Genomic DNA, 25,693 nt, shown 5'->3' with positions numbered 1-25,693 from the left:
TTATTTCAAGCTTCCTACCTGCAATCAGAACCATTGAGGAATGCCCAAACTAGTCTAAAATAATCTTGAACAACATCTCCATCCATTTATGCTTTATTAATTCCCCTCATCTTCCTTCTTTCCTCTGTAATGCCCTCTTTCTTTTTCCTAATTTCTGGAGGGTGTCACAAGCTCTAAAGGCATCCAATTTTACAAATGCATGTCTATCACATAGCAAAATTCAAATGATTGAAAGCACAGCAGTCCTTCAGGGACAGAGTCTTCTGCAATGATGTCACTTACTTGTAAGTTTAGTCTTAAACTTTGGCACCTCAGTTGCTTTCTGAGCTCTTGAATGACAGTGACCTGATTTTCAGAGGTGCTTAGCACCCACCAGGTCTCCGGGGGAGCTGCAGGCACTCCACAAGCACAAGAGAACACTTTTATGCAAAGCATTTGCCTGACTCTGGGCACTCAAGTATTAAATTGTTGCTCTGGATTCAGCTTCACAGTGTAGTGACACAGGAAATCGTCAGCCCTGGAGTGAAGTTAAGAGCCTTAGGACTGCCAGTACAACCCCTACTTATGGTGATTTAAGGTAAGTAGTACTCTTTAATTAAATATTCCTAAATGTGAATATTCCCTTCTATTTTTTTTCAGGATCAGTGGCAAATTCTACAGAGGAGAATCATCCTACAAGTTTCACATACTATAAATGTACAGGTTTGTTATATCGGGAGTGCTGCTGGAACATCTGATTTTCAGCTTTGTATCTGTTTCCACAGTAAAACACCAAAACTTCAACTTACATTTTCACCTGCACAATCATCTAATAGATACACTTTCCATCTACCCTATAATTTTTTCTCTTTCTCTGTTCCTCTCTTGGAACTTGTTCAGACCTATTCTCTAGCCAAAAGTGGGTGGGTTTCTTTCCCTTCAGTGTACTCCTCTTTGCATTTCTTTTTGCTTTCTCGCCACCTTTCTATGTGTCAGCCTTGTTCCATTTCTTCTCCCCGGTGGCATTCAGAACTCCTGCTACTTTCATACACTCTCACCATTTTAAGCTGCTTTCCCACATGCTGCCTTTCACAGAACACCTTCCATCCACTGATTTCCAAAGCACAGATGCTTGTTCACTTTCCATGATGGCAACAACAGCTCTAAAGGAAACATATCGTTTCCCCTCCTGCAATTCATGCACAAATGCCTGGCATGTGCTGCCTGGAGAAAGTCTTTCAACTTTGAATTTCCTTGCTTTTGTGGAATCTGTGAAAAAGTCTGATAAATTACAGCTTTGGCAGTTATTTCAAATAACTTTATTTGCAGCCAGCTGAGGTAAAATCTGTCAATGGTGCCATCCTTGTGTTCTTTGAAAGGTTGTTGGTGTTTCATGAGGGAACTCAAAGTCAAGCTGGTTCAAAGGGAGGCTCACATTTCATTTTTTTCCAGGAAGGGTAGCTAATGGTGACAGGACTGCCTTACAAGACATAAGAGCTGAGGTCTAGTTGAGGCCATGAGTCTCTTCCAGTACATGTGTTTTGCAACTTTATCTCTCGCCTGATGATTTCTCATCTGTGAAACAGCTGTAATACTAACTGGGAGCTGTAATATTAGTTAACAGCACACAAGAAGACCCCAACTAATCATATGAGTGCAAGGTTTTGGAGTTGACCTTGGACCTGGTTTTAGTGTTGGCAGTTTGGGCAAGGCCAAGTCTGCAGCTCCTCTCACCATGGCTCAAGAGACAAGAGCTGTGACACACAGGGTGCAGCAGCAACTTCTCACATTGTCCCGAGGGCTGAGAGGAAGAAATAATACAGAGCCTTGGCTTTGAAAGCCACTGAGGCCTGAGCTTGCAGGAACTGTGGTGCACCTGGGGACCTCCAGTGATACTCAGGATAAACACCAGCATTGCAGGGTTTGCCATGTGTGTGAGCAGGATTTCAGTGCATGCTAATGAAAATAAGCACAGTGTTCCTGACCCTCTACTCCCAGAAGCTGTCCAAAGCTGAAGTCTCATGGGAAGCCTTTGCTGAGCCATCTGGGTGGATGGAAGCTATATGTGACTGTCTCCCATCTACACCCTCTGGTGACCTGAAAACAAGTGGTGAGAACATGTCAATTCTGCTTTAACCAGTAGCACTCTGAAAAGAAATCTATAACCACACTGGACTTCAAGAATCTTGGATGGAGAAGGATGATCATCTTTTAAGGCAAAAAATCCTGCCTGTGTAGGATTCTCAGAACTGTCTTTGAGCAAAATCTACTTATGGTAAGAGACATAGATTATTATCATTAATGTTACATGCATGATTTAATTAGGAAAAGCCACGCAGTTCATGAAAACAAAATATTTCCAGCTAATAGTATTACTAATTACCTAGAAGATCATGAATCAAAACAAATTTAATAAGATGCAGGAGAAAAGGCTGACAAGAATCTCATGAATTTCAGGAAAGAAATGTGAAATCCTGCACGCAGATCAGAACAATATTTGTGGTAACAAAGCTGGGGAAGCAGCTAAAAAGCAGCCTTGCAGGGAAGGCCCTGGGGACCCTGGTATTCAACAATCTGAACAGGAGCCAGCAGTGCAGCCTTGCAGCAAAGATTGCTGGGGTGCACTAGGAAGAGCACTGCTGCAGGTTAATGGATGTGATCCTTCCTCTCTACTCAGCTCTGGTGAGACACACCTGGACAGCTGGGTCAAGATCTGAGCTCCACCATGTCAGAGACATGGACACACTGGAACAAGGACTGTGGAAGGCCATGGAAATGATACAGGGGCTGAAGCATCTGATGTTTGAGAGGCTGAGACATTTGGGATTGTTTAGCAAGGAGAAGAGGAAGGTCCAGGGAATGTATGATCAATGTGTATAAGTACCCAAATGGGGGGAGGCAAGTAGAAAAGACAGAACCAGGCTTTTCTCTGATAGGACAAGAGGCACATGGGCACAAATCGAAGTATACCAAATTCCATGTAAACATAAGGCAAGTTGTTTTTTTTTTACTATGAATGTGGTCAAACACTGGAAGAGGCAGCCCAGAGATGCTATAGAACCTACATCCTTTCTCATACTCACTCACAGAACCAACCTGCTTTGCTTTGAGCAGCGAGGTTGGACTGTGTGATCTCCAGAGGTCTTTTCCAATCACAGCAATTCTTTGATTTGCTAGATATGTGCCCCATCCTAGTCCTGAATATATCTCTCTTATGCATGCCCAAGATGCGTTTGGATTTTTTGACAGACTTTTCACCACATCAATGTGAAGGCATTGCCATTGTATATTAGGATATGTAACATTAATGTAAATGTAACTGAGAAGATCAAGAGATTGTATCACATGTTATGCAGGATTCTGGGGGACGCTGGCAGGAAAACAAGAATTGCAGTAGAAGAGTAATTGTCAAATAATGACATGTCAAAGCTCAACTTTTACCAACTCTAAATCATTTAGTATAGATTAGTGTAGTTCCCTTGACATGTTTCTTTGGGTCCTGGAAAGAAATGAATAACCCACTGTATCTTGTACATGCAATGCAGGGGGTAATTTGGACAAAATGATGTAATGTTTTTGAAAACATGACAAGAAAACTAAGGATGAAGAAACTCCAGAATGACTTTATGAATGAAAAGAACCTGCAATTGCTTTCCATCCCTTGACAGATGTTACTTAAACTGACATACTATATCATGCAACAAAGCTTACAGGGGAAATACAGGATTATGAGAAAATGTATAAACCACTATCATTATTGTAAAAAAATGTTTTATTCTACACAAAGAGACAAAAAAAGTAGGGGTACTTTTTAGGAAGAACTTGATGTAGACTAAGTTACCAGTATTTTCAGGAATTAGCAAATTAATCTATTTTTTTAAAAAAGAATGAAGTTAAAAAGAAGGGAGAACTTTCTGATGTATCCCAATCTCACACAATCTTTCCCCCTCTTCTCCTGACATTGTAGCATCTGGAAGTCTTGCCTATTTTTAAAGTAAAACCAGGAAGACTTTCTCCTGCCTCCTTCTGTACGGAGAAGTGAAATAATCGGAAGGGGAGGAAACAGTTGTTGTCAAGAAATGGTAGGTAAAGAAATGAATATGCCTTGTCTATAAACATTCTCAGTTCACCTCAGAGGGAGGTTTACAGCTTACAACTGTTGCAGGGAGAACAATTCTCCACCCCTCACCAGTTCCCTGCTTTTAATGTGTGTAAAAAACCAGGGGCACAGCACACATGGAGTGAGGAGGGTGCCTCAGTACCTCAGAGCTTCTCCAAAGCAGCCTTTGGAGATCAGCATTTTAGGTGTCAGCCCCAATGAAAGAAGAAACCCTCAAGAAAGTAGGGCTTAGTAAATGCTCTTACCAACCTGTGTGACAGAGCAAGTGGAGCACCACTTTGGACCAAATGAAACTTCAAAAATTCACAAAGTCTCTTTTTAAAAGATTAATTTCATTCTGAGGTACAGACCTTAGCTGTAATGAAGCTGCAAACCCATAGTTTGTCACAGCCGAGTTCAAGTCTGGTATAATCTGTCTAAGTTTTTTGCTCATCCATAGGTCCTTTATTTTTCTCTACCTGATTTTTGGCATTGCATTCAATATGAAAGCATCACAGAAGAGTCACTGAATAACCAGAGTGGATAGACAGAGTGTAGTAGTAGACAGATGATAAAGATTTTTCCCCACAGTCAATACTAATGTCCGGGACATATTTTTACTAATTTGTTTTTTAATGTGTTGCTCCCTTACAAAAAGGTTTAATATTGATTGACTTTTAATAGTATGGGTGTTCTCTTGTGCTGCAGACTTCTTCTTGCTTACTTTTGTTGTAAGGAACATGAGAAAATTAACAGGAAACAAAAAGGCATTTTAACAGGACCCCTGGAAGTATTTAACAAAGAATCATAGAAACAAGTTAACTTTTCTTTCTGTTTATCAAATTATGTGAGGATTCAGGCCAAAAGAGCAATTGTTATTAATAACTTAATAAGTTATATAAAGTTTCTCCCTTTTTGCCAGAAATTTAAAAAAGCATTAATGGTGGTAAGGCACTGTCTTGCCATTAATTCATACAGATTTGACATTGATACCCTAAAGCAGCACAAAAAAAAAAAAACAAAAAGAAAAAAGAAATATTCATCAATATTAAAATATCTCCAAACATTTCCAGACCTTTGTATTTGGAAAGCTGCCACTACTCCATTTCAACTGCCATACTGAGTCTGCTTTGCAAAAGCTACCTCTTGACATTTTGCAGAACCACCTCTAATCATCTAAGGAAGCTCTGGATTGAGATTAGTATCCACAGCAGAAAGGAATCTACAGACACTACTGTGTGCGAGTAATGCTGTGGGCGCTCGTCCAAGCTCAGGAACGAGTGGAATGTACCCCTTCTCCAAGGTATGGATGAAAAAACATCGCTGAAGTGAAAGTGGGGTTTGGGTGGAACTGAAGCAAGAGAGAAGCTCATATATATGTTTTCCATGTGTATGAAAATGACTGTCTACTTATTAAAAAAATATATTGGGAGCCAATATTTTAATTATTCACTGCATTTATTTGCTTCTGATGGCATAAATAATCTATCATCTTAGCGTGCCAAACAAAAAGTCAGAGGAACATTTCCACTTCAAGTCAAACAAAAAAAATATATAAACCAACGTAACGGAACTTTTCTGTGAACTCACATAATGAATTTCTTTGTTTAATTAAACACTTCAACAAACCAAATACCTGAATTTAAATTGCTGTTTATTATGGCTTCCCCTCGGATACAGGTGAAAGACTGCATAGACATATGTTTTCCACGGTGACTGGCATTACCAAGCAACCTGATGGAGAGCTGACAACACCTTGGCAAGCAGGGAATAATAAGGTAAATTATCAGCGATATTAAGAGAACCCAATTACGAGCCTCACCTTTACTTTGGCCTGCGACGTCTGGGGCTGCTACTTGGAGGCAAAAAAAAAATAGACAACAGCCTCCCTTTTTACCTTCAGCTTTCCCCCTGCGAGTGTGGGTGGACGTGTGGGTTATACGTGCATAATCGCACGCAGACTGGTGCTTAAACACGTTTCGGTGTCCGCGGCTCCATGATGCGTTTCCCACCGCGCTGGGAAGGAGCGGGACAGGAGGGGGAGCTCTCGCCGCAGCCGCCGGGCGGGGATGCTGCTCCTCGGGCCGGGGCCGCGGCCCCTCCGCCCCCGCCGGGCAGCACCGGGCTCCGGGATGGTCCCGCTTGTCCCGGCTTTGCCTCTGAAAACCGGCACGTTGTTTCCAGAGCGGCCCCAGAGCACCGCTCGCTTGTTGCTGCAGCCTTCTAAAAACCTTTGGCTTTGAAGCCGTCGTGCTGCTTACATATTTAGCAGCTGGAAAAATCAGGTCTGCTTGTTTATCTTGTCCTCCCCAGCAGGAAAAAAACCCGAGAAGAAATAGCTCATTAATAATATTAAAGAGACTTATGCATTGATAAAGGCCAAAATAAAGAACTTGGAGAAGAGTGTTTCTTTTGTGTTACCTAAAAAGCAGCTCTGGTATGTGGATAGACCCCCTTTTAAAACATTTAAACATTAATAAATAGAATATAAACAATAGAATATAAATTAAACCTGGGGTGATTTATTTTAGGCAATTCATTTGCACATGTAATTTTATATGATACTTATTTTTCAGAAGTCCAAATTACTGTGCTTGCAAAAAACCCAAGTGCAAATTCAGAGCTGGAAGCAAATCTGGATAGAACAAAAATAAGGAACTTGGTAAAACATGGAGCCTTGGGTGTAGAGCATGTGCTTGAGCAATGGAAGGAAAAGCTCAGGTACTTGCCACGACTTAGAGACCACCAGAAGGTGGACTCCCATAGTTTCTTCCCAACTTTAAAAGTGACCAAAAAGCCAACAAGCTTCAAACCCTTGAACCATCTTGACAGCAAGAGACTTTCTCTGATGCACTGTAGTTAGAGCACACTCTCTAATAGAGTGCTTTTAAATCACCTTCGAAATTTCACAAGGAATTTGGTCTCATTAAACTCAGGAGTAAACTCTTCACTGATTCCCACATGATCAGGGTTTCCTCTTTGGCTGCAAACTGCTTACTGATACCACATAACCCAGTATCTCTGTCTCCTAAAATAAATCTGAGCAGTTCTACTGATCCTATATGTCACCTTTATTCACCTGTTTAAGATGTTTGCAGAATCCATATTGAGAACTACAGAACAGGATTCTTTACCAAAAATACAGGTTTTTATACAAAAAATATGTGGTGCTGCCACATTTCAGTAAATGTGTTTAATGTTAGGGTGCTTGTAATGTAAATAGCAGATTTATTTTCTCATAACTTTTTGGAGATGTTCAGATCAATGCCATTGTATGGCTGACAAATGTGTGGCTTCCATAGATTCTGATATTCTGCCTCCCCTTATGAATTCACGAGTTACCACTAAAACCTGAAAGTGTTCCTTTTTGTTAGTCATTCCCTCACACTTAGTAACAAGTGGAATAATTAGATGGTTTCCAAAACTTATTTCAGTACCTCTGATGTGTGTCAGATAACGTCTGAGCACTCTAAATGCATGAACTTCTGTGTTGACAGTTGATGGTCCTCCATATGCTGCCACTAGAAGAACAACTTCCCAAGAATATGCAGTGTAATAATATGCAATACATAAAGGTAATAACAGCTCTAGAAAAGTATGAATCGTGACAGTTGCAGAAATAACCAGCTGTCAGATGGAGATATTATTATTAGGATACAGAGAGGTACAACTTTTGTATCCATCCCAGTCCTACATTAAATACTGAGATAAACAGGGCATGTTTTAAGACTGTGGCTTTCATCTGGTGGTTGACAAGGTACTGGGGGACTGGAGGTTCTTTTTAAAGAGCTTATCAGAAGTAGCTGAGAAAACGAGCCTACTGTCAGGAGAAATAAGTTCACATCTCCATTCAAAAGTATGCAGAAAAATACTGTGAAAAAACCCCAGCTGAATGCTGTTACTTTTGGTGATCAAGAAGTGAGAATCAGCATTCAGAACCGGTAGCAAAAGGGGTGGGAAGTGCTTCAATTTGCAGCCAAACCTTCAGATGCTAGTCAGGAAAACTGGAATGACAGACTTGATCCCAAAGAAAATTCATTCTGGTCTACTCACTCTAACCTGCTGTAGTCACATCACCTAGGCTTGCAAATACCTTCTGCAAAGTATCTTCCAACATTAAAGGAAGTTCTGTTTATGTTGGGAGTTTGAGATTAATCTTTTTGTCAGATTGTCGACTCAAACCTGTTATATTTATGCAGTGCTTAATGAAACAGTGTCAGGGCTTTATTATGATACACATAGTAAGTGTTGAGAAGCAGTCCTCTGATGTTTCACTGAACAAGAGCATTTGAGGCAGTACTCTATTTAGCAAGAAATTTTAAGGTTTTCCTTAAAACTCTTCCATCCACTCTAGAGAGAAATTAGCCATATGTCTAATACAAGAACTAGTTTTGTCCTTTTCATTAGAATGACACTGTATCAGCAAGGTGGTGGCTGTTCAAAGCAGAATAGTCATCTGAGGCTGGCTGGCTTTTTCCAGCCAAAGGTTTCAAAGATCCATGTGAGTTTGTGTTTAAAAGCAACTTTCCCTTGTGCTGTCTGTTTTATTCTAATTGTGCAAAAGAATACTCTGAGATTCTAGGAATATCTCCTGTACTTAATGAGAGCTTAACTGTGCCCATTTGTTTGTAATAGAATACGGTAAGCAAAACATAGAGGTGAGGCTGGTGGTGGTGGTGGGGCACAGGAGGAGGGAAACCTCCCTACTGAGCACCATCCTTTGGACGTTACCTGTAGCCAAAAGTTAGTTTCCACAAGTTTGAGAAATCACTGTATTTTAAAATACTGCAAGCAAGAAAAAAAAAAAAAAAAAAAAAAAACCAAAAAAACACCTTGTTTTCTTCTCATGCTTGCTGCTTGGTGGGTTTGAGCCCAGACCTTGTGTTCCTGGGGTGTGTGGAACAGACCGACCCTACAGCACGAGCCCTGCTGTGGCTGAACTCCTGCAACTCTGCTGCCAGCAGAGCCTTCTCGGGGGTCTCAGCGAGGTCCTGCTGCTCTGCGAAAAACAAACCATCAGGGCTGGCTTTTTCTCAACATCTGCCTGATTCTTTCAGGCAGCGAGGGGAGTGGCAGCACCTTCGCCTCGCAGCGGCCGTGACCTTACCACTGCGGATGTGCTCTAGGATTTTACAGGTTCAGTCTGGTTGCTATCTCATCTTTTGATGCTCGATGCTCTAACAGCTGAGACTGTGCAAAATCCCCGTTTCTTCTTATTCTCAAAGTCACGGGGAAAAATGTTCCCCGTGTCTCTAGAAATCACTCTGACAGGCAGGCAAGGCTCATTTTAGTAACGAAACGAACAAAGTTGTGCTCAACTTTTCATGCTAAAAAGTGCCAGTGATTTAAAGCTTCGGAAACAGAGAATATAAATTAAACATTGTTGCACACAAACCGAACTTGTCTTTGACAGGCTAAACAGAGATTTTTATGGGGAGCCTACTCATGCCCACACGGAAAGCAGTTCATTTTCGACTGTGGGTTTGGGTGTTTTGATAAAAACCGTATCATTTTAAGGTGCACCGCAGTCATAATGAGAAACCCCGTACGATTACAATTTTGACTGTCGGAACAATGGACACCCCCGTGCCGTAATGCGTTGTATCGGGTAATCAGGGACTGCCAGGGAAAGCGGGAAAGCAGAGCCTAGGAATAATCAATGTATCGCCTCCAGCGTGCGCTGTAATCCGGCACCTCCTCGCTGAAGCGCGTCCCACCAAACCATTCATCCGCACCTCCCCGCCGCAGATAAAGGGAAAACCAGAAGTGATCAGGGGAAAAGCCTCGGTGAAAGCGGCGGGGACGGGACGGAAGCGGACGGGTCGGGTCGGCTGCGTAGGGGGCACAGAGCGGCCCGACCCCTCGGGCGTTCGGGGGGAGCACCGGGCTCCCCTCCCCATCCCGGGCTGGGGGCGGGGGCGGGTGCGCACCGCCCCCTCCCCTCCGCCGCGCTCCGCTCCGCCCGGTGCTCGGCGCCTCCCCCCTCCCCGGCTCCCATGGCGGGCAGCGGCGGCCGATTCGGTGCCGGCAAGCCCCGCCCGCCGGCGGTCCGGGGCCGGCCTCCCCCTTCCCTCCGCCGCCCCCTCCGCGGCAGCCCGCCAGCAGCGCCACAGCAGGCGCGGGGCCGGCTCGCTCCGCGCTGCCTCCCGCCCGCCCGCCCCGCCGCTCCCATGCGGGCCGGCGGCGAGGCAGAAGATGGCTGACTCGCCGGGGCACCCGCGCCCCTGCCCGCCCGCGCCCCCCGCCCGCCCGCCGCCGCCGCCGCCGCGCTCCCCCCGGGCCCTCCGCGGCGCCGCCTGCCACCACTGAGAGCCGCCGCCGCCGCCCCCCCGCGCCCCTCCCGGCCCCCCCAGAGCACCAGCAGCCATTTCATCTCCACCACCACCACCACCAAGTAGGCGCAAAAAATGGCAGAAATGGAGAAAGAAGGGAGACCTCCCGAAAATAAAAGGAGCAGGAAGCCGGCTCACCCGGTGAAGCGGGAGATCAACGAGGAGATGAAGGTAGGTGCCTGTGATGGGGACGGGAGCGGGGTCCCCCCCCGCACCCCCGCCTCCGAGCATGGAGATGAAATAAGAAAGGATCTCTTGTCATTTTTTTTTTTTTTGTAGGATGCACTGAATGTGTCTCAACTCCGCCTCCTGGGCTGCAAACAGAGACGAATTCACAGGCTGCAAATCCTGTTCATTGACCAGCTTTATTTATTTTTTAAAAATAACTCTCTCGTTGGGCTTTTAAGCTCCTCGGGTGCCAATGATGAGCCTTTTTTTTTTACTCCTCTTTCTGTCTATAGTCACCCCCTCAGGTAGCTGCGAAGCCCCCAAAGTTAGGAAAGAAAGAGATCTCTTTTAAACACTGTATTTTTGTCCTTTTTTCAATCGCCAGCTGCAGCTGTGTAATTAAATTGTCAAAGTGAAACGTTGCGGTCTGAGCCGTGCATCAGTCCGGCGCTTGAGACCCCTTTTCTCCCCGTGCCCCTTTCGCCTCCTCCTCCGCTGCACCGCTTGGCTCCGCGGCTCGCGGCAGCGCAGGGGTGTCGCTGGAAGGTGGCTTGTCCGAGGGCTTGTCCGAGGGTTTGTCCGAGGGCTGCCTCTGATGGAAGTGTGTATTCACCGCGCGGAGGGCTGTCCTGCTTGATAGGAACCGGTGCCACTCCAGCTGTGCTCCGGCGGCCGCTCCAGATGTTGGGATGGCTGCGATGGCACAAACCCGCTATTTTGGAACTTCTTTTATCATTAGGTCGTTGTTCCAGGCTGGACCGGTCCTGTTTTTTGCGCCGGTTTTCCATGTCTGTTCCCTGCCTGTTTGCTGTCTGTAATTCCCCAAAGTTGGTAACAATGTATTGCTAGACTTCAGCTGAACTTGTTGTTAAATGCGCAGATAAAGTGACTAAAACAGCGTAGTCTGGCTATGAGATAAAGCTGCTGAGATTTAATTTGAATATGTCATTTATTAAAAGGCTGATTATAAGTGGAAGACTGCCTGGAAAATGTCACTCGTTCACATAGTATGTATACTATATAGGCGAGTGTATAAATATGTATGATGCCTAGTGAAAATATCTTTGCTTTCCGGTACATTGATCTCCCCATATAAAATTAAACGGGAATGCGCGGTCCCCTCCCCTCTCCCCTCTTTTGCACACCAGTAATTTCGGTTAGGTGCCCTTTCCTGCCCGAGGCTGCCTGTGTATTGAGCGTGTACATGGGTCTGTGTGCACTTCAAGTGTGAATGTGGACAAGAGTAGTATTAGGGGTACAAACAAAATAATGTGCTGGTGCATCTCTTTGGAAACAAGCTGTAGTAGCTTCAAGTCCAGAGGAGCGGGATCTTTCTTTGTGAGATATGTGACACATCCTATTTTCGGAGAGGGCTCTGTGCAGCCACCGGAGAGTCACTGCTCATTGTAATCCCACATAGTTTTGAGGACTGCAGAGGTCTGTAGTGCAGGGCATTGGCCCCTCAGAGCATCGCCTAATGCGATCTATATGGATTGCAGCTTTTAAGTTTCATAGGTTCTAGAATTACAAATTAGCTAATTTTAATCAAAACATGTGAAATGTTATCCTGGCTGGATATAAAGGCTGACTGTGCTGGATCCTCTGGGTTTGTTTTGTTTACTTTGGCTGCAGGCACACTCAGCGGTTTGGGAGATAGTTGTTCTTCTACAGTATAACAGATGTTTGTCTGAAAGGGTGAGGAAGAAACAAAAACAACATTGTGTGAAGGAGAAAAATTACACAATTTTAAACTAATGCTTTGGTATTAAGCACTGGCATTAACCTTTGTGTAGAGAGTTTCTCTTTTTTAATCATGGCTAACTGCTTAAGGTTAAGGAACCTCAGTATTTCAGCTGACTTAAAAACTAAAGGTGTATAGAAAGGACATTTTGAACCCATGTAGTTTCTTGTTGACAGTAAGACAGCTGATGGCAGAACCTTCCATAGCCCACCTTTCAGCATAAACTATGCTATATGTGCTATGCATTTTTAGTAGGGCTGTTGGCTGCTGTCATCTAAGAAGGGAAAAAGAGGGGTGAGGAAAAATAAGTAGTTTGAATTTTTGACTGGTTGAGAAAGTTAAAATCCTGTGGTGATCATTTACCCTTGTTCTTTACTGGTGAACTGACGTCTAGTTGTTCTTAATAAACCCGGAGAATACACAAATGTAACAAATTGGTTACAGTGTGCAGAATGTTTGCAGTGAGATGACAGAAGGAGCACAATGTGCCCTTGTGTAGGTTTGTATCTGTAATGTTCAAACAGGCTGGCTGTTTCCCTTCATCTGAACTGCTTTCATCTGGACCAGTGTAAAATAAGCTCTGGTAAGTAATCACAGCAGAGCAGAAAGAAAGGAATGTATACAGCAATAGACAGCCTAAGCTGTAAAAACTGTAACCTGAGTATCAGCAGCAGATCAGATATCAAGGCTTTAAGGTAGGGGAAATGAAAGAGATGAAGGGGAGGAAAAGACGAGAGAGGGAATGGAAAAGTCAGCTTGGAAAGTAAAGGAGAAGTAGGAGGGCCCCCTCAGGGAAATTTGGCTCAGGGGTTAGGGAATTTTATCATGGTGTACAGTGACCTACTCAGGTTTCAGCCCACGTTGGATCAGATTGCCTCCCTTTGCTAGCAGAAAGAAAAAGGACTGGTGTATATGTGATTTCTTTTTTCCCCCCTTTGGATAATAAAAAGGCCATTGGTGCAAGTGTCTATTTTAAGTACAGTAAATTCAAGGCACTATGAATGAGCAATAATATTACCTCATCACAGAGACTTCCTTTGAGATTTGCTGTTTGATACAGGCAGATATTTACTCGAGAAGGATCACAACACCTAACTGCTTGCTTTAGTGTTTTCCAACAGTAGTGTCACAGTTTGGTTTTAACATGACTGGATGGATATTCAGGTTGCTCGCTCTTTCCTTATGCCAGATATTGAGTTACGTTTTTGTTATCACTAACCTGATGTACACGATGGTTATAACAAATTTTAATTTGATACAATGTTGTGTGCAAAAAGTACATGACTCTGCACAGTTTTCTGATATTACGTTTCAATGAAAAATATATTCACGAGGAACTGTTTTGTTACACTGTGACCTTTACAGCCACTCTTTTATATTTTCTAGTTGTTTTTTCTTTTGTCCTCCTTCCTCCTTCAGATGAGACTTTCCAGTGTTTCTTCCAGAGGTAGCATTCACCTCAAGCTCTGGAGGAAAAGCAGATGGTTATTCTGAAATTCAGCTTGGTGTCATTTTCACTTGCTGGTGAATAACAGAACAACTCATAGATCCAAACCTATTGTCATCAGGGAACCCACTACTGTTTTAAGACCAAAATATCTGTAAAAGTTAAATTGATGAAAGCACTTGTCTAGGCACAGTGGTGGATCCCCCATCCATCTCTCCTCCCTTATTTCCATTTGTATTTCCATTTGCCATCCTGCTGCCAGGAAGCAGTGCTGCTCAGGAGGAATAGCTAGGTGCTCTGCAATGCTGTGAGGTGAGGTTACATCCAGTACTGAATTGCACTGGAAGTTCTCCTGCACAGATGAGGCACTGTATCCATGTGTCCCTAGCAGTTGAAAGATAAGCAATTAATTCATGTTGTAATTTCACAGGGATGCTCCATGTGCCCAAGGAGTTTGCTGTCCATAAATATTCTCAAGAACTAATTTGTATCTAAAATTGGGCTTTGTTCCTGGTGCCTAGAGCTTAGGGCAGCCCCATCTGTTATCATTTAATAGTAAACTGATCAGAATATCTTTCAGTTTAGTGTTTAAATAGTCCCTGTTTGGCATTTGAAAGTACTACTGTGAGAAGGAGGGAAGCGGTGAAGCAGGCGTAGCAGCCGTGCGCCTGGAGCGAGCCAGTTTGCTCAGAGCGCTCGGAAGATTCCAAGGAAACTCCTCCCTTCTCTCCTGAAAAGCAAAAAATATCTTTGGGAAAGTGGAAAAGCAGACAGACTTTATCAATTGCATTATTTCAGGAGACCAAGGTTTTTCTGTGGAGTATGCATGGAAGTTTTGTGGGATGGCTGCAGAGGGGTTGCCTGTCTGCACAGGGAGCCTCACCTGGCAGGGCACTGCAGAAATAGTGCTTCCCCAAACAAAGTGGGTTATACAGAACCAAATGTACATGGGAGGACAAAGGAAAGTAAAGCATAATGGAATTGTTCTTTCTGGTAGTGTAAAGGTCTAATCACAGAATTCAGTATGGCGACAACATAAACAAGCAAAGAATGTGAGGGCTGGGAAAAAAGATCCAAGTTTGTGTAGTGCCCCTAGAAACATTTTTATTTCCTTGATGCAGTGAAAGTGAAAAGTGAATTTGTGGGGCTCTGCACTGAGTGGGTTATGCAGGCAAGGAAATGGAGTGGAGCCACTATGCTTCCTCCCAGATCTGAAATAAACATTCAGCAGTAAAACCTCGAAGAAAATGAGTCTGACAGACTCATGCTCCCCTGTGTTTCCTGCCTCCATGTTTGCCAGGCCCCATTCAGTGAAGCCAGGCCTTGCCCTCTGTGAGTAATGTTCATAGAGGAGGAAAGTCAAGAGATCTAAGATGGAAAGACACGTGTGGCATAGTTTGAGAATGTATTAATTAGCAAAGATTTGGGGAAATGATGCATTGTAATGTAAAAAAATCAAACTGTAGGTGTATTGTTACGATGAAATGAATCCTAAAGTGGGAATAAATGTGATTATATTTTTACTGCCTAGCATATAAGTCAGACTCAGAAAGGAGGGAAACTGCAGTCTAGCGCATCAACACACTCTTCTTCATCTTTCAGGGGAATAGGGAGCAAATTCAAGTAGAAATACCAATGAGCATAGCAGTCAGTTATCCTGGCTCTTCCAGGAGGGAAGGTATTTCTGTGTAGTAGAAGAGTAGAGAAATCATACAGTTAAAACATGCAAATTCCACATTGCCCCACTGTGGTGATAAGTGCTTTGGGACTTAGCAGTGGGCAAAAGCTGGGTTGCCATCTCTTGGGAAGGAAGGGCTTCGGCTGTGGTGTGTGACTGGGGACAGCGGAGCGTTTTCGGGCCGGTTTCTTTGGCAGGCGTGAGCTGGTTGTGCCGCAGCCGTAGTGAATGCTCGGGCAGTCAGCAGCTGTAATGGTGCTCTGTCAGCTATGGAAGAGCAGGAGGTTTGGCTCCTGTGGGATGTTAACCAACTGCCTGGGTGCACTGGCAGCTGCAGAGGGGACTGGTGTTTCCTCTGTGGTCTCAAAAATGTGTGCTTGGTGCCTGGCACGGCAGAATGAGCACAGAAGGACGTGGGACTGGATTTCTGTGGTTTTCTTCTCAGCTCTGATGCTGACCCACACTGTGGGTGGCACCAGGGCTCGGTCTCTGTTTTTACACAGGGGACTGAGCATTGCCTCCACACCTGGCTGAAGTTAGACTCCATGCTGTACATCTGCAGTGAAATCTGTGGGTCCCTACAGGGGGGGCTCCTTTTGGTCTCAGTGGATATAAGGGTCCCAGCTTAGCAGTGTGGTTGCTGACCTGAGATTTTACTGATTATGAGTAAGGTTTTCTCTCTACACTAGTCTTTCACATCATCCCAGCCCTTTGGCACAGCTGTGGGAGTGGGGTGGCAGCCTCATCCTGCAGATGCTCCACATCCTTTTGGGGAATGAGTCTGAAAGTAAGCATGGACTACCTTAATGTCTCTGCTGTCCTGTTCCTGCCAAAGCTTTGAATTGCAGCTCCTTGCACATCTTCCATTGGTTATCCACACCTGCCTTCACATCTTCCTAGTCTTTGGCAGGTCTATGATCTTGCAATTCCTCTGGCTCCTGTCTAGCCTGCTTGATCACAGCTGTTTCTGCATTCCTGCTTCAGTATTGAGTCCACGTTCCTGCTTTTCTCAAGCCTCAGTGTTACAATTGTCACCATTCCTTTCACTAAGCCTTTGACCCTTGTGCATCTTTCAGTGATGTTCTGCTCTGCCTGTACAGGTTGTGTATTAATATGCTTTCTTCCTTTCCTTAGCTTCACCAGGAACTGGTCTTTGTCTCCCTTATTTTTTTCTTTTCTTCTTTCCCCCTTTCCCTGCATTCATACAGAGAAAAATTATCTAATCATTTGTGTATTGACTATCAGCCACCACACTGATCTTTACAAATCCCATCTCGTTACCATGTCTTGAATCCATGTGTTTTGTGTCTATCATTGAAATGGAAGAAGGGGAAATACATGAAAACAATGAATTAGTAGTGGTCAGCTTCAGGGCAGTGGCTTCAGCATGATCTTAGCATAACTGTCAGGGTGTTAGACATCTCTGCAAATAGGTGTTGTGGTCAGGAGTCTGAGGGAAGGTGATGTTGTTTTTTGGATACCCATCTATGCAGTAGAGTCAGTGTGGAAAAAAACACTTTTCAGGTTTGACACTCAGCTTGCTGAGGATGGGGTCATGCTTTCCATTTGCTGTGAATAGAGTGTGGTGTAATGGAGCTCTGACTGTTAGTCACTGAGAGAATGGTATTAAGGGTGACTTGCATCATTGTAGTAGGTAAGATAAATTATGAAGGAGAATGTCTTAATTGTTTTCTTCTTTTATTTTTTTTTAAGTCCAAGCCACTCTTTTTGGGAAATCAGTGTAAAACGGTGCTTACTTTTGTTATTGCTGGCATGCAACCTCATTGTACTCTCATTGAAGTTAATAGAAAAGACCCCATTGATTTACTATTTTATAAAAGAGTCAGATCTCTATGATGACTGATTTTGAAATCCAATGTATTTTTTGTCAGTATGAGTGTTCATTTTGGTGCATCAGTTATCATGGATAGTTTAAATGAGATGTGAAAGGTACTTAAATTTCGTGCCATTGCAAACCCAGCCATCATTTTGACTACATTTCAAGGAGACAGATGCATGTATGAATTTTCGGGAAAAAACAAACATATGTACAACCTTGCTTATGTATTCCTTGACAAGTAATTAGAAATTATTCATTGTCTGAGTTGATCAGCAGTGCAAATAAAACACAAAGCATCCACAGGAGGCAAATTTAGAGCTACTCAATTAATTTGGTTGCATGGGGTTTAAATTGGTAAGACTTTGTCTATTGGTCTCTACCTTGCTAGATTAGTCTCTAGGGCTGTGTCTTCATAGTTGAAATTTAGCAAAGCAAGGGAAGCTGGCAGACCTTGCCTTTGGGCCTCCGTGGCCCAAAGAGAAAAAGAGAAAAGTTTTCTAAAAAGCTAAAAGAAAAAAAAAAATAAAAAAGAAAAACAACTTCTAGAAAAAATTTAAATTTTGCTAGTATTTAAAACACAATACTGCATCATTTAAATTATTTAGATAGTTGTTAGCCACATTTGCACTGCATTGTACTTATTGAAAGCTGTAGTAGTGGCATAACTCACATATCATACTTATAATGCTGAGTCTAGAAGCAGAGGTGGGATAATGGAATGTTTTCCAGAAATCTTGGGCTGCACAGGACAGCCACAGAATTGTGACTTCCATCAGATGGTAAGGTAAAAATGCATAGGGGAAAAAACAAAAGGAAATGGGTGCTTTAGGAGTCTGCTCTGGGGTTTTCTTTTCCTGAAATGTGTTTGTTGCATAATTGCAGAGATGATACTCTTGGAAGAGTACAAATTGCTTGTGTTTATTGCTTATAGCTGCTTTACAGTGCTCCTTGAGTGACAGGAACACCTATGTAATCTGGTGTGATGAATGAGCCAGGAGCAGTGCAGCGCTCAGAGGTTCTGGGACACACCGCCTGCTGCAGCTTTGAATTCAAAAGCAATTATCATCTGATTAATTTTATTTATTTGTTTAAATGACTGGAGAATTGCTGTGTTCTATCATTAGACTTTCTCCCACTCAAAAATTTAGCTAGAGCGGTTACTAGACAAAATCTGGCAACCTGCAAATTTGACATTCACCATTTGTTTTGAATTGGTGTTGTATTCTCCTTATTCCCTTGCCAGAGTCCTGGGAGGCAGTGCTTATCAGAGGCATTAATTTAGATGTCAAGATCTTGGAGGAATATGAAGTTTGGAATTTGTTCTAGGAGAGTGTTAATAAAAAAAATTGCAAAAAATTGCAAAAACCAAGTAGAAAGGCTCTGTGTGTGGCTTTTTTGTTTCAACTTATAGTTGTCATACTACTTGAAACTGATCTTTGCCATTGCAATAATTTGTTAGCTGGTTTCCCTTGGCAGTTTCCTAAGTCCATAAGCTGTGGAGCTCTGTGGCACTATTTGGTTTCAGAAAGCTTTGTTGCCTGGCTGCAGATTTCTTAACTTACTCCACTAAATCTCCTGGCCCAGTAATGAGCATTTTCTACAGAAATATTTTTGCCTCATGACCTAGAGGACATATTTTTAATAGAAATTGAGGGTTATGACAGTCATGTTCCATACTTTACATTTCCATGCAAACATAAAATGTAACCACTCAGCCGCTTGGAAATTGGTTTGAAAATAAATACGGCAAAATTGAGAAAGGTTTTCTTAAACAAATATAAGAAACATTTGTATGAAAAATGATGGTAGAATGCTGTCACAGTGAAGAATCTTTAAGTGCTTTGACTATGCAAGGGCTTAAAACTGAGAAAAAATGTCTGCTGCGATTTTATTTGATTTGGTTCATGGGCATCTCAAGGAACTGTAATTGTGTCAGTGACCTGCTCCAGCTGAAAAGACTGTAATGCAGTAAGATTGATTAACTGCTGGCTGGAAAAAAAAATCTTGGTTTTCTGTTATTCTCTTGCTGCAGTCTTAAATATTTTATGGCAACACAGACAAGTTTGTGTGAGGAATGTATGTTAAAATATTTCTGACATTGAATGTCAGAGCAAAAGTCATAAATTACTCTCCTTTTCATTTTCTTTAAATTACAGACATATGAGTCTCTGTCATAATTACATGTGCCAGTCGGAGATTTAAATGCGTTTCACTTTATGCACTTGAGTTATGAAATGAACATTTGTCTTTGAGGAGGTGGGCCAAACCTGACACTTCCTCATGTAGCACAGATATGGTTCGATTTATGCAGTCCTCCCTTCCTTCCAAATGGTTATTGATTACATAAATAAGTAGGTAATTTTTCTTTTTCAGAACTTTGCTGAAAACACTATGAATGAGCTCCTTGGCTGGTATGGTTATGATAAGGTAGAACTGAAAGATGGAGAAGATATTGAATTCAGGAACTACTCAGCAGATGGGGAAAGCCGCCAGCACATTTCTGTTCTCAAAGGTAACGAGACTTCATGTTTCTGTGTTCATGTAAAGAGAGATTAATAGCTCAACCTGTCTGATTGGTGTTGATTGCAAAGCATGTTCTGCTGTTGTGTCTTGGTTGCTTTACATAAAAATACCTGAGAGTACCTTGTGGCACAGGGAAGCTGATAGGCTATGGGAAAAGTAATTTATCAAATTTGCTATTGGTGTATTGATATATTGTTATATATTGATATATATCTTCACAAATAATGCTTTTCATGTGTCAGTTGAAAGCCATGTGTCTGTGGTATCAACAAACAAACTACTCACAACTGGAGAAGGGAAGGAGTACTTTCTTAGCAGGGTGGCCTTAAGGAACCCTTTGGCTTCCCATACTAAGGCTGGTTGGCCTGCAACTTTTTAAAATATTGAAAGATTTTTAACTGGAATATTCACACATGTAGGAACAAGTGTGAATGTTCACAAAAAGCTTCTCATCCATGTTTGTACTATACTGTCTTCTGCACTGTGGTAGAAATTTTCCATGGATGAAATTTGTTTGAGACATTGCTGAATCTTTGTGATTCAAAATGTAAAGGCTGAGAGCCCGTTGGTTTGTTTGGTCATTCAGTTCTTGCCTTCTGACTCCTCAGTCTCAGGGAATGGATAGGGGCTTGTCATCAGGGTAAGGAGAAGAGTAGAAAATTGCTGCATCTTGACTTATCCAACAGGAGTTCCTCAAAGGTGAGGTAAAGAGAGGAGGTTCCAGCAGCTTTTATCCACTTGGAGTGCTGCTTTTCACTGTGTTCATGCACAGCAGTGCTTGGGTTTTCTTTCTGATAGCCAGTAGCAGCACTGTATTCAGTGAGTGTTGCAATGAGTAGACACCAGAGAGACCAGTGCTGAGGGACAGATGGCTAGGAAAAAGGGGAAGAAATTAAAGGTAAGGTGAAACAACCTAATTGTGTTAAAATGGAATGTTTGCAGCTTGTTAGTACTATAACAACATTGGTGATCAATATTTATTTTTCATTGAAAACATAATGTCATTAAGCTACTTTTGAAGAAACTTGTGCCTGTGTAGTAATACAATTAACTTGTTTCTGTTTTAATAAATGCATCCTTTACTGAATGATTACTGGCTCCAGTCTATGCTTGATCAAAATTGTGAAATATTTTTTTAACAGGCACATGATACAAATCATGTTTTATGTACCATATATGTCAAATGCCTGTGACAGATAGAAATTTTTGGTGTATGCAGTTTTTGGGAGGGGAAAAAGCATATTTCTTGTTCTGAAAGATGGGAGAAGAGGGAGTCCCATGGCTGGGAGCTATTAGAGAAATTCTTAGAAATAAGAATCCAGAGGTGATTTGGGATTAAAGAATTAGAATAATAACTGTCATCATTTTATGCATGCTTTGCTGTGATTTCAATATTTTGTTCCTTTATTTAAATTCCTTTTATTATTACTACTCATATTATTTATAGAGAATAGGAATTCTTTTATTCTTCAGTTCATGCTCCTTGTACTGGTGAAATCACAGCACACCAAGTGTGATCACCATGCAAACAGTAGAAATGAAGTACAAGAATAGGATGCCATTGACTAAATCAGGCGTACTAAGGCTATACATGACAAAATAATCCCACCTTTTACCTTCTGCAAAAAGAAAGTGTGAGTTTGATTTTGAAAAAAGAATGGAGCACTTCTGGAGATTACTGCAAAGTATCAATTTCTTTAAAAGGGAAAATACCTTGGATTTTTGTGCACTATTCTTATATTAGGGTAAGTAATTTAATGAAGAGATTGGTGAAAGTATGTAGGGCCATTTAAGAAATTTATGTGTCATACTGTACAATGTGTTCTTTGTGTTTTACAGAAAATTCTTTGCCAAAACCAAAATTACCTGAGGACAGTGTTATTTCACCGTACAATATAAACCCAAGCTACCCAGGGCTTGCCACAGGAAATGGACTATCAGACTCACCAGCAGGGTCGAAGGATCATGGGAATGTACCTATAATTGTCCCATTAATTCCACCACCTTTCATAAAGCCACCAGCAGGTAAATCCTAATGAACATGTAAAAATGGTTGCTGTTATTGACAACGTCCTGAGATCCCAGTGTCTTAGCAAGAGGGCTGATTTCAAAATGATTAAAATCCAGTCACAGGGTACTTTAAAAATGAATGGGAGAGTGGCTTTAATCACTTTAGTATTCTTGAAAAACTCCTGCAAATGCAATGACAACAAACTTGCATTGCTTGTGACATTCCTCATGCTGGATTATGCTCTCAGCACTTCAACAGCATTTGCTTTTAGGAAAAAAAAAAGCTTTTGTTCTGGTGAATAAAGCCTTTAACTAAATTAATGGAAGATTATTAAATTAAAAATAGGCTGCATGGAGGAAACAGTGAAAGAGACAAAGCCATCAAATCAGTATCATGTCTTTATATCAGGTTAACAAGCTCATACTGGGAATACTGTCTCTTGATTCCCATTGAAATCCCTGACCGCTGTCTCTCAAGGGTTTAATATGATTTTGACTCTACCCAGGAGACTGCATTGAGACGTTTTACATTTTCATTAGATTTTTATCAGGAGTGGTTTTCTAACATGCCATTCCTCAGAGTTTGCATGAAAAATGATTTATTCCCCTCTGCATGCTGCTTACTGTAATCTGTGGAAGGAGCTCTAACGGCTACACCAGGGTGATTAATTGTTGTGTTATTGTTTATTGCTCCACACGGTGTGAAAATTGGTGAATCCAGATAGGAGCAGGTGGCATCCTGCTTCCATGGGAGTCCCTGGGTGCTGTTGTGGTTGTTCTTGAGTGACCAAGGCACTGAGGAATGCAGGGTGACATGCAACTCCTACCCAAGAACATCATCTCTCCACACACAGGGCCAAAGATGTGCCAGCAGGTGCCAGGGTGCTTCTGCAGAGGCAGAACTGCTTATAGGATCAGGTCCCAAGTCACCTCTGCCCTTCGTGATATTGTCTAAAGGTAGCTGTAAAATACTGATTGATCCCAGAAAGTGTTTGCCTGTTCTTGGTCTTGTAATAGACTACAGTTGCCCCTCCTAAATTACTGTTATGCCATTGAGTTTTATCTCTAAAGAAGTATATAATATTCAATGAATAATTTCCAAATGTTACTCAATACGTGCTCGTTGCCAAAGACTTTCAATCTATTTTATATGATATTTGCTAATTACCAAAGTTATTTGGGCCCATTCCTGCAGCCTTTACACAGCTAAAGATCTCAGGCCATATGGGCTGGATCCTCAGCTGTTGTTGATTTGGCCCTAAAGCTTTAATCAAGGGCTTGTGCCATCCCAAGCTATTTTCCCCTCCAATCTGAGTCACGAATGAATCCAGAATGCTGAATTTGTGGTATGTGAACACAAGGCTATAGCATGCATTGTGAAAATTGCCAGAGTTGCTGGATTTTTATGACACCAAATAAGCAGGAGGAGATTGAACTATGAAGTAGAAAAACAAATTACTGCAACAGTAGTTAAGTGGACACAAGGGAATCTTGGCCAAGTCAACTGCCTTCTGTTCTTTGCCTGTCCACCTACAACATATGATCCTGTGTTCAAATGTACCTCTAAGGGTAATGTGTAGAGAGAGCTTCTCATAAGTCTTTCCCACCTTTAGGTTTTTAATTAATTCATTAACAATGAATAATGTTGTTGTACCTGCACAGGAGATATGAATGCATAATCTCTGCCTCCTCTGACTTTATCCCATGATCGGTAATGAGCACTAGATTACCATGACTTCTGAGCAGATGAATGTATTTATCTTATCTTTGTTTTAGAGACCAAAGCTTGGGAGGATTGGAGGGGGAGGAGAATCACCACCTTGTGGGATTTGCAGCAAGCATGGGTAGTAATGGTTTTGTTTTATCTTAGGGTGTTGGTGCCCTAGCCATGATCACCCTGAAGAGCCTGGCAAGAAACAACTGGTAGGAAAGGGAGTACAAAGGCTCCAGGAGAGCCAGTGTGCAAGGCAGTGGTCTTGGCACTGCACTCTGACACCGTTTTGTGGGCACTACATCAAAGCAGAAAACTTCAGAGTGATACAAGGCTAGACAAGAGTAACTCTGGGGATGTTTTCTTGGAGTCCCTCACAAGCATAGGGGGATGACTTTGGCAACAGCACAAAGGTGCTTCTTTGACTTGAGCAGGCAAATTATTAAACTCACATTAATTAATAAGGTGAAGGTTGACATTTTCAGCATGGGGGACAGTCAGGCTATGACTGACCTGCCACAAAAGCATTTATCCACGTTTGAGTGGATAAATGAAGTAAGGGAGCAGAGGAGAGAGGCAGAAGGAGGCCAAGAGCAAGTTTCAAGGTTAAAATGCTGGGCAGAAAAAGGGATCTTTGCAGCATATTTTGTGTGGACACACAGAGGGCAAAGCTACATTACAGACCAGAGAGAACACCAGGTAGTGATGCACTGCAGTGATTGGGAGGCTAAGAATTAGGATGTGCCCAGAGTTTGTGAATGGTGAGAAAAGCTTTTAGATATTGTACAGGAGAAAAATCTACAAGACTTCACTATAGCTCAAAAGGGAGTGCCCACAGGTGAAAATGATACCTAAATCATGAACCTGAAGGACAGAAAAAATGGTGCAGTCCATCCTTATTGAGCGAATAATATGGAGTGAGCACTCAGGGAGAAATTATTAAGACTTTAATTCTTGCTGTATTGATCTTGAACAGAAGGGTCAGCATGAGTAAAGAGGTGTCAGAGAGACAGGCTGAGGTATTCATTTGGACAGGAGTGTAATGGTCTGAAGAGGATAAGCAGATCCATTGAATTATTAGTTGAATAATTTTGCTGATAAGATTCAATACAGGTAAGAGGAGGCAGAGCAGAGCATGGGGCGTGCTCACAAACCTGAAGAGCAGCCAGAAGGAAACTGTGCACTGACATAGCAATTGCAGAGGTAGAAAAGACAGTCAGGAAGCCAAGGGAAGCAGGATTTCTAGGAAGGCAAATACAATTCTTTATCAGAAACAGCTATCAGTTTGAAAAAGTGGAGGAAGGGGTGCTGATCCTAAACTATCTAGGAAGCTGCCATTGAAGATTTCAGCAGACTAGGTTTTCCTTGAGTGTGCTGGAAAGCTTTGAACAAGGGTCGTGCTTGCATTCATATTTTGTATGACCAGGCTAAAACCTTGAAGAGTTGACAAAATTACCTTTCTTCCCCTCATGCCTATTTCGCAATAAAGTGGTTTTTGTTTTGGTGGTTTTTGTTTTGTTTTTTGGGTTTTTTTTTGCTTTGTTTGGGTTTTTTTTTAAATTTGAAAACCAAATAATTTTGAGCAGTCTGACTAAAATTTTATCTTCAAGCTGTTCAGTTTCTGCTTTAATCAAATGAAATGTTAGGTTCCAGTTTGCTTATATGATTCTGGAAAGAATTAGGGTGCTACTAACCAAATAGAAACAGCTCCAGTAAAGGCACTCTCTCCTTGCTGTACCTCATAATTAAACCCAAAGAAGGTTGAGTTTAATGCATGGGTCCTATGTGGTGCACTGAGTATCTACAGACTCAGGTTACGGTGTGTCAATGGAGGATGCTAAATCCAGTCATGGGAAGCATCCACCAGGAGAATGCAAGTTACTTGGATGGGAGGCTGTCTGCAAGAGCACTCCCCTGATCTGCAGCACCAGCCAGAGAGACCACACTGGAACAGTGCCCAAGTCAAACATCACTTTATAAGTCAGCATCAGCCATCCAGCCTGAATCTAGAAGCATGTGAGAAGTCAATGCAGCCTCCAGAGTGTTGCTGTAGGAGTCTCCTTGTGGCTAGTAAGAGTCCATCTTGCCCAGCTGGTTGGCAACTACATTTAGATCTGGCTGCAGATTCTCAATGATCTTCAGGGTTAGTCTTGAGTACAGCCTCT

The 25,693-nt window shown here is 42.3% G+C and overlaps 1 protein-coding gene across 1 annotated transcript in view; it reads left to right on the top strand.

The window, feature by feature from the left end:
- The first annotated feature begins 10,437 nt into the window (after positions 1-10,437).
- SOBP (sine oculis binding protein homolog) overlaps positions 10,438-25,693 on the top strand; it is a 112,533-nt gene continuing 97,277 nt past the window's right edge. The window contains exons 1-3 of the mRNA XM_058801985.1: positions 10,438-10,581; positions 19,658-19,796; positions 21,647-21,832. Coding sequence (XP_058657968.1) covers positions 10,486-10,581; positions 19,658-19,796; positions 21,647-21,832 — 421 coding nt within the window. The 5' untranslated portion in view covers positions 10,438-10,485. The remainder of the gene's footprint in view (positions 10,582-19,657; positions 19,797-21,646; positions 21,833-25,693) is intronic.

The sequence above is a fragment of the Ammospiza caudacuta genome, chromosome 3 (assembly GCF_027887145.1).
Source record: "Ammospiza caudacuta isolate bAmmCau1 chromosome 3, bAmmCau1.pri, whole genome shotgun sequence".
Lineage (NCBI taxonomy): Eukaryota > Metazoa > Chordata > Aves > Passeriformes > Passerellidae > Ammospiza > Ammospiza caudacuta.
The sequence above is the reverse complement of the archived record's forward strand: the minus strand, read 5'-3'. Positions and strand labels throughout refer to the sequence as shown.